This window comes from Plasmodium malariae (genome assembly GCF_900090045.1).
Source record: "Plasmodium malariae genome assembly, chromosome: 1".
Taxonomy (NCBI): domain Eukaryota; phylum Apicomplexa; class Aconoidasida; order Haemosporida; family Plasmodiidae; genus Plasmodium; species Plasmodium malariae.
In genome coordinates, this window is record NC_041775.1 from 998,908 (window position 1) to 1,012,154 (window position 13,247).

The 13,247-nt window shown below is 29.2% G+C and overlaps 2 protein-coding genes across 2 annotated transcripts; one reads left to right on the forward strand and one right to left on the reverse strand.

Annotated features, from left to right (window-relative positions):
- Window positions 1–728: 728 nt before the first annotated feature.
- PWP2 (periodic tryptophan protein 2, putative) lies at window positions 729–4,173 on the forward strand (the record flags this gene model as incomplete). Its single annotated transcript, XM_029008534.1, is given in 2 exon segments — window positions 729–2,504; window positions 2,518–4,173. The coding sequence occupies 2 exon segments, from the start codon at window positions 729–731 to the stop codon at window positions 4,171–4,173; spliced, it is 3,432 nt and encodes a 1,143-aa protein (XP_028860084.1).
- A 1,817-nt stretch (window positions 4,174–5,990) lies between these two features.
- 1-CysPxn (1-cys peroxiredoxin, putative) lies at window positions 5,991–6,653 on the reverse strand (the record flags this gene model as incomplete). Its single annotated transcript, XM_029008535.1, has 1 exon — window positions 5,991–6,653. One exon carries the CDS (start codon window positions 6,651–6,653, stop codon window positions 5,991–5,993), a length of 663 nt encoding a protein of 220 aa, XP_028860085.1.
- Window positions 6,654–13,247: the final 6,594 nt, after the last annotated feature.

Here is a 13,247-nt window from a genome sequence, read left to right on the forward strand (position 1 = left end):
AAGTTGCATCACTTATCATATTTTTGGGGGGTGGGATCGAAAGAAGAAGGAGAATCTAAGGGGAAAAAGTGCTCTTAAGAATTTTCATTGGCATATTTATATAATTCTGTACATGTGCTTATACTTACCAATACACATATAGTTGTGAATGCAAAAGGGGAGTATCAAACCTTTTTGCTATTTAATTGTAGAGAAATATTCTCTTGGTTAATGTGTATTACACGTTCAGTACTTATAAAGTTGGGCAACGATGTAGCTATCATTTACCCTTTTTAATGTATTTTGCCCATAAATAGTGCAAAAAAAAGGGGTGTTCGCTTCTTTTTTTTTTTTTTTCTCGTCTTTTAAAGTAAAAGTATGAGTATGTCCAATTGACACGTTAAATTGTTAAGTGTTTACATAGCCTTTTTTTTTTTTTTCATCCCTATTACAACATTAATAATGGTAAAAGAAAGGCGATATTAAATCCTTTCATTTTAGGTTTACCGTTAATGCATACACAAAAAAAAAAAAAAAAAAAAAATTTCTCTATTTTTTCTTCATTTTATTTTCATTTTATTTTCATTTTATTTTCATTTTGTTTTCATTTTATTTTCATTTTGTTTTCATTTTTTCGCTATTTTTTTTACCGTGGCAAAAACGTACCGCGAAACATCGCGCATATAAAACAGAAACACATACAACTCGACCCATTCGAACGGACGTGTATCCATGTGTGTTATACACAAATGCTGAACTACAGTCTGAGCAACATATGCGGCTGCTTCTACACAGGGGGCAAAATTACCTTTAGCGAGGACGGCAATTCGTTATTTGTACCAGTAAGTAATAGAGTAAATGTATACGACTTAAATAGTAATAGTTGTAATACTATAGGATCAGAAGGGAAAAATGACTTGAGGCATGTGATAATACACCCTCATATGGAGATAGCAATAACTATTGATAAATTTGAAAATGGATGTATTATTAATTTATTAAAAGATAAAGTGATGTCAAGAATATTATTTAAATCTAAAACTGGTGTAGTAACTGCATTTAATTATAACAGTATTTTTACTCCTCAAGAAGAACAAGATTCTGTTAATTGTGCTTTGTTTACACATGATGGTAATTATTTTCTTGTTGGAATAGGTAGAAGAGTTGTTATTTGGAAAAGCCCTACTAAAGATAATAATTATAAACTAATTAAACACAATGATATATGTTACCATTCTTTAAATATTACTTCTATTGATATTTCTGAAGATGACCAATTTTTTTTATCAACTTCGTATGACTTAACCATAAGGATACACACTGTACAAAGGAGAAAGAATGTAAGACCCACTGTTTTGAGTGGAAACAAAACGACAATTATCGCTGCATTTTTTTCGAAAAATCGGGATTATATTTTTAGCATTAACAAGTCAGGAGTTATTATCGTGTGGTCTTATGGGTTGGTTAGCGCTGAAGGGGGGGCGTCCCAGGAGGAGGATGACGAGGGAGTAGTGAAGGAAGATGAGAAAGTAGGGATGGAAGAAGATACAACGGATGAGAAGGAGGCAGATAAGAAGGTGGAAATGAGGGTAGATAAGACAGGCGAAATGGGTGTAGATAAGACAGGCGAAATGGGTGTAGATAGGACGGACGAGTTGGAGGAAGTCAGGACGGACGAGTTGGAGGAAGTTAGGACGGACGAGTTGGAGGAAGTTAGGACGGACGAGTTGGAGGAAGTTAGGACGGACGAGTTGAAAGTGAGTCGTGGGGGATACCTGAGGAAAAGACGTGTGACTCAAGGGAAAGCGTTCGAAAAAAGGTGGAGCTACAAAAAAATATACTTTTGCAATCAAGAGAAGAACGAAGAAGTAGTGAGGGCATGTTTCAACAAAGAACACGATTTGTTTGTGATAGCTTATTCGAACGGTAGGTTTGGCATTTATAACGCCCCTGAGATGGTATCTCTTTACAATATTAGTATTAGCACAAATACGATTGATGATATTGCAATTAGTAAGGATGGACAATGGATTGCATTAGCTGAATCAAATAATGGAAGTGTAATAATATGGGAATGGAAAAGTGAAAGTTATGTATTAAAACAAAGTACAACAAGTAAATGCGTAAAATGTGTGAAATTTTCACCAATAATTAGTCATTTAAAAATAGGAAGTAACATTGTTGATAATACAAATGCATATCATGAGTCAGATAATTTTACTAGTAAATTTGTTATAGTAACAGGGAATGAAGATGGTACTATAAAATTATATGACTATTTATCTTTTCTTAATTTTGCTACATTTACCGCTCATACGAATACTGTAACTGATATTTGTTTTTTGCCACAAGGAAATGCCTTCATTTCGTGTTCATTAGATGGTACAGTGCGGGCATTCGACCTGTTGAGATATCGAAATTTTAAAGTGTACACAGTGGATTTTTTATCAGACGAGAATGAAGATAATAATTATATACAAACTAATGGTACCGAGTCAGAAATGGAAGAAGGAAAAAAAAAAAAAAAAAAAAAAAAATATATATATGAACAGGTCAGGTAAAAAAAATGTGGAAAAAAAATATAATGTTCAATTTTTGTGTGTAAATGTTAATATAAGTGGAAACATTGTAGCAGCAGGTGGAAGAGGTAATGAATATATTGTATACATATGGAATGTTCAGACGGCAAAATGTATAGATAAATTATTTGGACACAATTCACCTATAATTAAAATTTGTTTTAGTACCAGTTTAAAAAATGAGGGTGTTATAGCTAGCTGTTCATGGAGTAAAAATGTGTTAATATGGGATTTATATGCAAGAAGAAATAAAGGAAGTAAATTTGAAGAAATTATAAATTCCCATGATATTTCATATATATGTTTTGATCCAAGAGGAAATGATATATTGGCAGTATGTACATTAAGTTGTAAAATTATTTTTTGGGATATATTAGTTCAAGAAATTGTTGGAACAATAGAAGGTGCTCGAGATATAAAAAGGGGTAGACTTCTTGGTGAGGAATTTTCATCAATTCCGAGATTGAATAAAAGGAGGAAAAAACATCATCAGTGTAGTGGTAATAATGATGATCAAGAGGATGGTGATAATTACATATATATGGATGACATGATAGATCAAGGAAATAACACTATAGCAAGCCAAAATTGTTATTTTACATGTATAGATTATATACACAATGGAAATTACATAATAGGGTGTGCAAACTGTAGTGTTTCCTTATACATTTATGATACAAATTTATTCTTGCTTATTAAAATAATTGATCTAACAAAAAATTACTGTGTTGACGGTATTAAAAGAGAAATATCAACAAGATATATAACAACAGAAGGAAAACATATTTATGAGTATGATTTGAGTGATGAAGAGGGGGATATTTATTTGGATAAATACAAAATTGTGAATAGGAAAAAAAAACAAAATTTATTGCCTGGTCAGGTAAATGAAAATTATATAAATAATAAATTTAAAAAATATAAATTTAGTTTAAACTATTTGGATATATCAGGAGATGATAGACATATTGCTGTTGCATGTAGCATGGGTTTATATGTTTTTACAAAAGATTTTCAATATCAGTATATACCAAATTTTAAAAACATGTACAAAGGTTTGATAATTCCTCTTACTTATGAGCCAAAATATTTAACACAGAATGTAAATTTGCAAAATTTAAAAAATTCGTTAAAAAAAAATGAATATATTAAGGCATTTATTCTATGTTTAGCATTAAATAATTATGAAAACATTTTAGAAGTATACGAAAAGATACCATATAATATAATACCTCTGTGTGTAAAAATTTTAACAAAGCCCTTTTTATTTATTTTAATGAATTTTATCAAAACCTTGTTACTTAATGACACTATTAAACATATCCATTTGCATTTGTATTATCTTAATTCTCTTTTTACAATTCATTTTAATGCTTTTCTAAATAGCGATTTTTATAACAAAACAAAAAATAATAAAAATATCAATAAGAATGATGAAAACACGGCCTCAAGGATGACAACCAGTTTGCACACTTCGGACGAGTTCAGGACTGCTCTCTTGTTAATCCTCAAGCAGATATTCGTGGTTTACAATGGGCTCCAGTACCTCTACAGCAACAATATCAACGTATTGAAGTTTTTGTGCCTGGGGGGCGAGCCGGCGAGCCAGTTGTAGAGAACCGCAATTCCCATGTGGGCGTACACACGTGAGTACATTCATACGTACATACGCTTGTGTGCGTATTTATGTTTTTCCCCCCCTCCCTTAAAAGGAACAATTTGTTTCAGTGTTTGTTCCCCATAGCAGCTTGAATTTAAACGGTAAAGAAGTTTTCGAATAGGAGTAGAGTGCCCGCATAAACAACAGATTCATAAATAAATTGCGAAAATAAACTGCGCAAGTATATGGTGCAAATATCTGCGCGTAATTTTCTCATCTCCATTTTTATTCAATTGTTTTTTATTTTGCGTTGTCGGTTTTTGCCAATATATTCCAATATATTCCAACTTATTCCAGTTTAGCTCAGTTTATTCCAATATATTCCAATTCATTCCAGTTTATTCCATTTTATTCCAGATTATTCCATTTTATTCCAGTTTATTCCAGTTTAGCTCAGTTTATTTCAATATTTTCCCATTTTTTTATATTTTGTGTTGTCCTATTGCCCCCATTTTTTTTCTGTCAAACTATACCCTTTTTTAGGGGTTTCCTTTGTTCATACATTTACGTACATTTTTAAATCTCTTTTCTGAAAAGTTCTTTATACGTATAAATGTTCATTTTAAAACGGACATGAGTTATGCAGCAAGTGGGAATAAGGACTATTATGTTTTATTTATTTTGTTGTATCTTTTACCTCTGTTGCTTCTTTTGCCAGATTCATAACCTTTGGTAATTTGTAAGTCCCCCCTTGGTGCGGGAAGGTAACAGAAGGGAAAGGATTGAGCATGAAGTAGTTTTACAAAAATGTATATTGTTAAGCGGTATACACAATTGTACATGAAGCGGTTTTACAAAAATGTACATTGTTAAGCGGTATACACAATTGTACATGAAGCGGTTTTACAAAAATGTACATTGTTAAGCGGTATACACAATTGTACATGAAGCGGTTTTACAAAAATGTACATTGTTAAGCGGTATACACAATTGTACATGAAGCGGTTTTACAAAAATGTACATTGTTAAGCGGTATACACAATTGTACATGAAGCGGTTTTACAAAAATGTACATTGTTAAGCGGTATACACAATTGTACATGAAGCGGTTTGACAAAAATGTACATTGTTAAGAGGTAATAACACAATTGTGCATTTTTAAACGGAAAAACACAATTGCACACTTGTACGCTTTTTTTTTTTTTTTTTTTTTTTTTTTTTCTTTTTGAGTACATTGCTCAAGTTAGAATCTTATTTTAAAACATTACGCGAAAGAAGGAAAAAGAAAAAGTTAAAGTTCCGCGTGTTCGAACAGCATATGCTTGATCATTTAGTCATGCATTTGTGTTTGTGTTTGTTTATATATATATACATGGTTGCATGTGTGTGCACAAAAAGATGAGGTATGAGTGGTAAATGCTCTTACTGAAGGTGAAAAGAGGGGGAAAAAAACGGGGTTAATCCTTTCAAAAAAAATATTATATTGTATGTATACACAATACATCATACGTATATGTGCACACAAGATTATACAGATAGGCCTGGATGTGAATTCTATATGTACACCTTCTTCTTCATTTGTGAAGAATATCGATACAGTGTTGGTGGAAATTTGTATAGGCACTTAAAAATTAATTTTCCTTTTACAGCTTTTACACCTGTACTTGTTTCATGAGGTCCTATATTTCTCGTATTTCGTCAATGTGAACTTCGAAACATCTGTCAATCTGAACTTCTCCAATTATATCCTTTTTTTTTTTTTTTTTTTTGCTGGCCCCACCTTCCCCCAGAAATATTTTCCTAATTTGCATAGTTATAAATGCATGCATAATCTACATATCAACGAAACGGAGGTAAGGCTTCTTAGACGGTACGCTGACCTTTTGCACTTCCTTTGAAAAAATTTTCGGGATGTCTATATCGGGGAGAGTTGGTAAAACGCAACATTTATCCCCTTCGTTCCAGTTAACAGGAGTAGCAACTTGATGTTTGTCCGTAAGCTGTAAAGATTTTAAAACCCTCAAAAGTTCAAGGGCATTTCTTCCAGTTGTAGCTGGATATAATAAAGTTGCTTTAACAATTTTATGCGGAGAAATAAAAAAAACGCACCTACAAGTTAATGGTAGTCCATCTATATTTTTTTCCTTTTCATCCATAATTTTTAACTTTGTAGCTAATTCTCTTGATTCATCACAGACTATTGGAATTTTCCATTCATCCAATTTTCCATAATGTTTAATATCATCAATCCATTTTTCATGGGACTCTTTAGAATTACAACTGAACCCTACTAACTTACAATCATTTTTTAAAAATTCTTTATTCATTTTTCCTAATTCAGCAAGTTCAGTGGTACATACCGGGGTAAAGTCGTTTGGATGACTAAACAGAATTACCCAGCTGCTTCCAATATATTTGTACAGATCAAACTCACCATCTACTCCTGACGCAGTAGCAGTGAAGTTAGGAAAGGTGGATCCTAGGTGGTACGCCATGTTGGTGTGGGTTCGTTATGCGGTTCGTTATTTTGGTGTACTTTGCTTTATCTTGAAGTATTTTTTTGCTCTACGTTTTCTTAATCAGTGCCGTAAGGAGTTCGATATGCCGCGCGTTTGTAGACTCTTCCTGTTCCTCTTCCTGTTCCTCTTCTTTTCCTTCTTCTTGTCCCTCTACGTCTTCTTCTTTCTCTTCTTTTTTTTGTAACTTTGCACGCAATGCTCTCACAGCACTTTGTCGGAGGTGGTAAAGAGTATGTATGTACGTACGTATATATGTATGTGTGTGTGTATACATATATATATACATATATATATACATGTATATATATATATATATATATATATATTTATGCGCATGTTAATACATGCCCAAAGGCAGTTATCTTCACCCAGAATTTGGTGAAATTCTACTCAGAAAAAAACGTATAACTGCAGCAGGGGGGGGAAAAAAAAATAAAATAAAATAAAAAATAAAATAATAATAAATAAAAAATTAAAAACGAAATAATGTTATTAGAGATACATAAAAATGAATAGAAAGAATTAAACTAACTGAAGATAATAAAATAAATTAAACAAAATAAGAGAAAAAAAAAAAAAAAAAAAAATGAAGCCCTACTACTCTTGGCTGTTAACATTTGGAACGGCATTAAAAGAAAAAGGAAAAAAAATATACCACTAAAAGTTGTACATAATATTATTATAACATATATCTATATATACCTATATATATATATATATATAAATATATATATATGGCATTTATACAACTAAGTAAGTGCATGTTAAAGGCAATTTGAAGAATGATAGTGTAATATATGTTCATGCGAAGAGGAATAAAACCCAGGAGGGGGAGATGTTGAAATAGTTTTTGCAAAATGGAATGAAGAGAATGTAGAATTGCGAATCTTCTTGCAGATACGTGCAGAGAAAAAATATATTGCCCTTTTATATTTGCATAAATGTGGAAGGTAATATTCTGCTTATATTTTTTTGTAAAAAAAAGGAACAACAATTTGGAAGCTTTGCACAATGCTATCATGAATGTATGGGTATTACCAATATGTAAACAATTTTTTAGTACCCATAAATGCACCGTTGTAGTGGACTTGCAAAAGCCCCCACCCACCCCCAAACCAAAATGGATTGAGGAATTGTTCCAAATTTTTTTTTGCAAAGGAATACCATCTGGTAATAGTTAAAATTTGGGGACTCACGTGATGATTCTCTACATTTTTAAAAAATTTATTTTTTTTTAACTAATGAATGGAAGGTGATAAATAAGATGAGGTAAGTAAATTAAAACTTAAATACGTACATACGTACATACATACGTACATACATACGTACATGCATACATACATGCATACATACATGCATACATACATGCATACATACATGCATGTGTGCATATATATTTATATATACTCCCTTCTGGGTGCAGAAGATACTAAAGGGGCATCATATCTTTCGTGGATATTACTAAAAAGGGTTCTACATTTTTTTTAGAATATACATGGGTAATCATTGGAAGGAAAACGATGGAAACCAAGTTACCCACTCGTGAGGGAATAACGCATACATGTGTACAAGTACATGAACATATATAAATGTATATGTGTGTATGTATATTTAGGTGAGGCATATTTTTGCGCTTTTACAAAAGAACAGGCTGACTGCGTGAAGGAGTTATGTTGAAATGTTTGAGCGGAAATTTATAAAATTATCAAAAGAAATAAAAGGAAAAATAAAGTAAACAAAGGGAGAAAAAAAATAAAGAAAAAATAAGATGATAACCTATTTATGCAAAGATTAACTAAGAAATACATATCTGCATACATAATAACGGTTTAAATGTCCAATGAACAAATTTCTCCATATTCTTATTAATATGTACAAGTACAAAAGCATGTACGTTTTAAGAAGGATAGATATTTTGCTTTCTTATGAGCAATAATGCATTGTATTTTAGGCGAATCATGTTATTGCATTTTTTTTTTTTTTTTTTTTTTTTTTTTTTTTCTACCTCTCCCTCTATTTTTATGTATATATCTCTTTTTATTTCCATTTATAGTTCCATTTATATTTAGAATTTTATTTCCTTTTAAAGTTCGTTTTATAGTTTCATTTCCTAATTCCAGTTAATACCCCTGTTATTCTGTTTTTTTGCACTTTGGCTTTTTTCATATGTAACATATACATAAGTACACACATAAACAATCCATATAATTAGGGGGGGGGCGTCCGCACTCACACACGCACTTGAACATGTGCATACACACAAAATTATTATTGTCACTATAACTTATGTAGGTGAGAAAAAGAAGAAAAGAAAAAAGAAAAAATGAAATCAAATTTGATGAGACTTGATAAGATATGACGGGATGAAATGAAATAACCTGAAACAACAGGAAATATGTATGAAATAACGAAGGAGTCCCTCATTTTTTTTTTTTTTTTTTTTTTTTTTTATAGAAGAAATAAAAATAATTTTGGAGTTAAAAAAAGATTATCAATATATAAAAAATTTCATTTCCTCATACAAATAATATCAAATTGTTTGTTGAACTTTTTAAATTTGATTTTAAATGATATAGAACACAAAAAACAGAAACAAATGTATATTGGCGACTTTGAATGAATGCTATTGTACGCATACGAAAACGAAGAGAAAAAGAAAAAAAAAAAAAAACAGCCATGAAAGAGAAACATGAAGAAGATACAAATGGACATAAATATATGTATATATGTATATATGTATATATGTATATATGTATATATGTATATATGTATATATATATAGATATATAGATATATAGATATATAGATAGATATGGATACATGATTATGTGAACACATGTGTACATATGCAGTATTACGTTGACGCATATCTATATATCTATATATCTATATATATATATATATATATATATATATATATATATCAATTTTTACCTTTGTGCTTCACTCCAGCGAAGGATGACCGCTGGGGAAAGGAGTACACATAATTTATGTATCTTCTGTGCACATTTTATATTATGCTACTTCATTTTTAAGTACACTTAATTTTTTTTTTTTTTTTTTTTTTTTTAAGAATGAATTATTTCTTATACTTACATTTTTTTGTTGGTAAGAACAAGTCGCGTAATATTCACTTGTGAGCTCTTGTCTTGATAGCTTTTCCATTTACATACATGTACTTGTATGCATATATATACATATATATTTATGCATATGTATATATATGTACACATATACATATGTATTTTTTTTTTTTGTTTTTTTGTGCGTTTTGGTAAATATATATATACATACATACACTTGTTTTATGAGCAAATCCTTAAAAGATTATTCGTTTTTTGTATAATGTTAAGGATGTATTATGTATACGAATAATCGCATGGTATATCATGGATGGCCTTGCTCGAATACTATCAGGCATAGTACGTACAAAATAAAAAATTCATAGGTTTGAGATCCCTTTTTTTTTTTTTTTTTTTTTTTTACTCATATTTTTAAGAATATTAATAGAGTTACATTTCGAACGATATACAGACGTAAAAATATTTCTATTTTTTTCTTTTTATTTTTTCTTATGTTTTCCTTTCATTTTTTCTTTTTATTTTTTCTTTTTATTTTTTCTTTTTATTTTTTCTTTTTATTTTTTCTTTTTATTTTTTCTTTTCCATTTTTTCTTTTCCATTTTTTCTTTTCCATTTTTTCTTTTCCATTTTTTCTTTTCCCTTTTTTTATTTTTAATGCCCCCCTTTTTTATATTTTAACAAAAACAAGTTAATTGTTAATAGTTTTACTTATACCATGCAGTTTACTGTTTCCTCGTTGCGTAAAATTGAGGTGCAATTTTTGGGTAATGTTAACTAATTCGTCCGATGGCATTGCGTATATATGTGCATATATACCTGAGTAAATGCATACACAACTGTGTATATGCATACACAACTGTGTACATGCATACACAACTGTGTAAATACATACATAACTGCGTAAATGCATACATAACTGCGTAAATGCATACATAACTGCGCAAATGCATACAGGTGTAAATGCTTATATACCTGTGCAAATGCATATACACTTGTATGCATCCATTGTACATGAGAAATTTATTACCCCATAATTCAATTAGAATTGTTTTTATGTGTCTACATATACGTAATAACAGGAGGTAAAGATGCTATGATGAATATATATGTAACACATTTCCATGAACATGTATGAAGACATAAGTTTCCTTAAGTGAGCATGATATAATGTGTGCATTTGGAGTATTATGCCCCATTGTATAAAACCAGTTGAAGTATTATATTACATGTTTGTGTTTAATTTCATTTTTTGTTAATATATTTTTGATTAAAAGGATGAAAAATGTTTGTGTAATTTGAAAGTGCAGTGTATCTCTTTTTTTTTTCTTTTTTTTTTTTTCCCTTTATAATAACGTTTATGATGTCTTATGAAAATTTTTTTTTTTTTTTTTTTTTTTTTCCCATATAATAAGCTATAACAGTTCTGAAAACAATATTTAAAGCTAAATGTATATGACCTGAAAAGAGTGCATAAAAAAATGCGTTAATAAATATTACACCGAGGAACATGTTTAACAGGCAGTGAAACGTTGCAAAAATGTACATGCATAAGCACGCGCGTATATATATACATTTATATACGTATATGTATGTACACATTTTAATTAGGACAATGTCATAATTAATATTATACGAATAATTCTCACCATATTGCTATTTTTTTTTTTTTTTTTTTTTTTTTTTGTTGAAGATGGTTACTTTAAGTAGCTCCGCACCTTACTGATGTTTTCGTTCGTGCATATTTCCAACTAACAATCATTTTGAGACATAGGAAAATATAGTTTTTAGTGCTTTTTTTTTCATTTTTTTTGCTTTTTCTTTTTCATATATTTATCCTTCTTATTGCCATTTTATTCCCTATCACGTATCGCACGTACACGTATTATTGAATATATATACATAAGATGAACACAATATACACGAGGATACAATAGTCCTTTGTTATTCATTTAGTATTTGAAAAAATGGAGAGAGGAAATTTTTTTTTTTTTTTTCATTCTTTCGCCGTCCTCCAACTTTTTTTTTTTTTTTCTCTCTCCATTTTTTACACGTAAAGTGATTACACGTGCTTGTAAATGTGTACTAATTTTTTTTTCATTAATTCAATGTTTTTTAATAGTTTACACTTTTTTGTTTGTTTTCCTCATATATATTTAAAAAAAAAAAAAAAAAAAAAGAATAAAGAATAAAGTATACGAATAAAGAAAAAAGAATAAAGTATACGAATAAAAATAAGAAGAACGAGTATAATTAGTTAAGAAGAGGGGACTTACCCTTAAATTTATAAAAAGTTTATATTTACCTTTATTGGGCTCCTACGCAATATGGCACGTTTGTTTAGGTTACAGGTACATGTATATAAATAAATACATAAAGTACATATACGTACACTACATGTACGTACAATACATTTACATACAATACATTTACATGCAATACATATACAAACAATACATATGCATGTGCAATTTATTCGGTGTAAGAGCTGCTGATTAATGATAACGAAATGTACACACGGAAATGACATTTAAGGGAGATGAAGAAGTTTCTCCTTTTTTTCTCTTTCCTTACGATGGTAATTGTTATTATTACATGTACAAGTGTAAAGTAAAAGAAGTTTAAATAAACTTTAGAAATACGCCATATATGCACATATATGCAAATGTACGAATTGGACTGTATTTGTATACATTTACACGTGTATGTATTAATGTGTATTTGTGTGTTATAGCATGTATTTATATGTATGCATTTGTATTGATATATATTTATGTGTTAGTATTTATGTGTTTGTGTTTATTCATATGAGTATTTATATGTACATGTGAATGCATATATTCGCATGAACATATTTGCAAATACACGTACGAAAGTACACATTTGGATGTACAAATTTGAATATACACATTTGAATATACACATTTGAATATACACATTTGAACATACACATTTGAACGTACACATTTGAATATATACATTTGAATATACACATTTGAACATACACATTTGAACGTACACATTTGAACGTACACATGTTAGTATACCAATACGAATACTTACATTTTGGTATAAACTTTTGAACACGCACGTATGAACATGTCAGAATTTTTTTTTCAAAAATAAATTTATTCCTATCTTTTTACTAAGTACTGAAGTGTATTCCAATTTTTTTTTTTTTTTTTCCTTTTATTTATTTGTATATTTATTTGTATATTTATTTGTATATTTATTTGTATATTTATTTGTATATTTATTTGTATATTTATTTGTATATTTATTTTATTTGTATATTTATTTGTATATTTATTTGTATATTTATTTATATATTTATTTGTATATTTATTTGTATATTTATTTATATATTTATTTGTATATTTATTTGTATATTTATTTATATATTTTTATTAATTTTAGGTGTATGTAAAATTATAAATGTGCAAAAATATGTTAAGGAAAAAATGAATGACAATTTTTTTTTAATTATTTG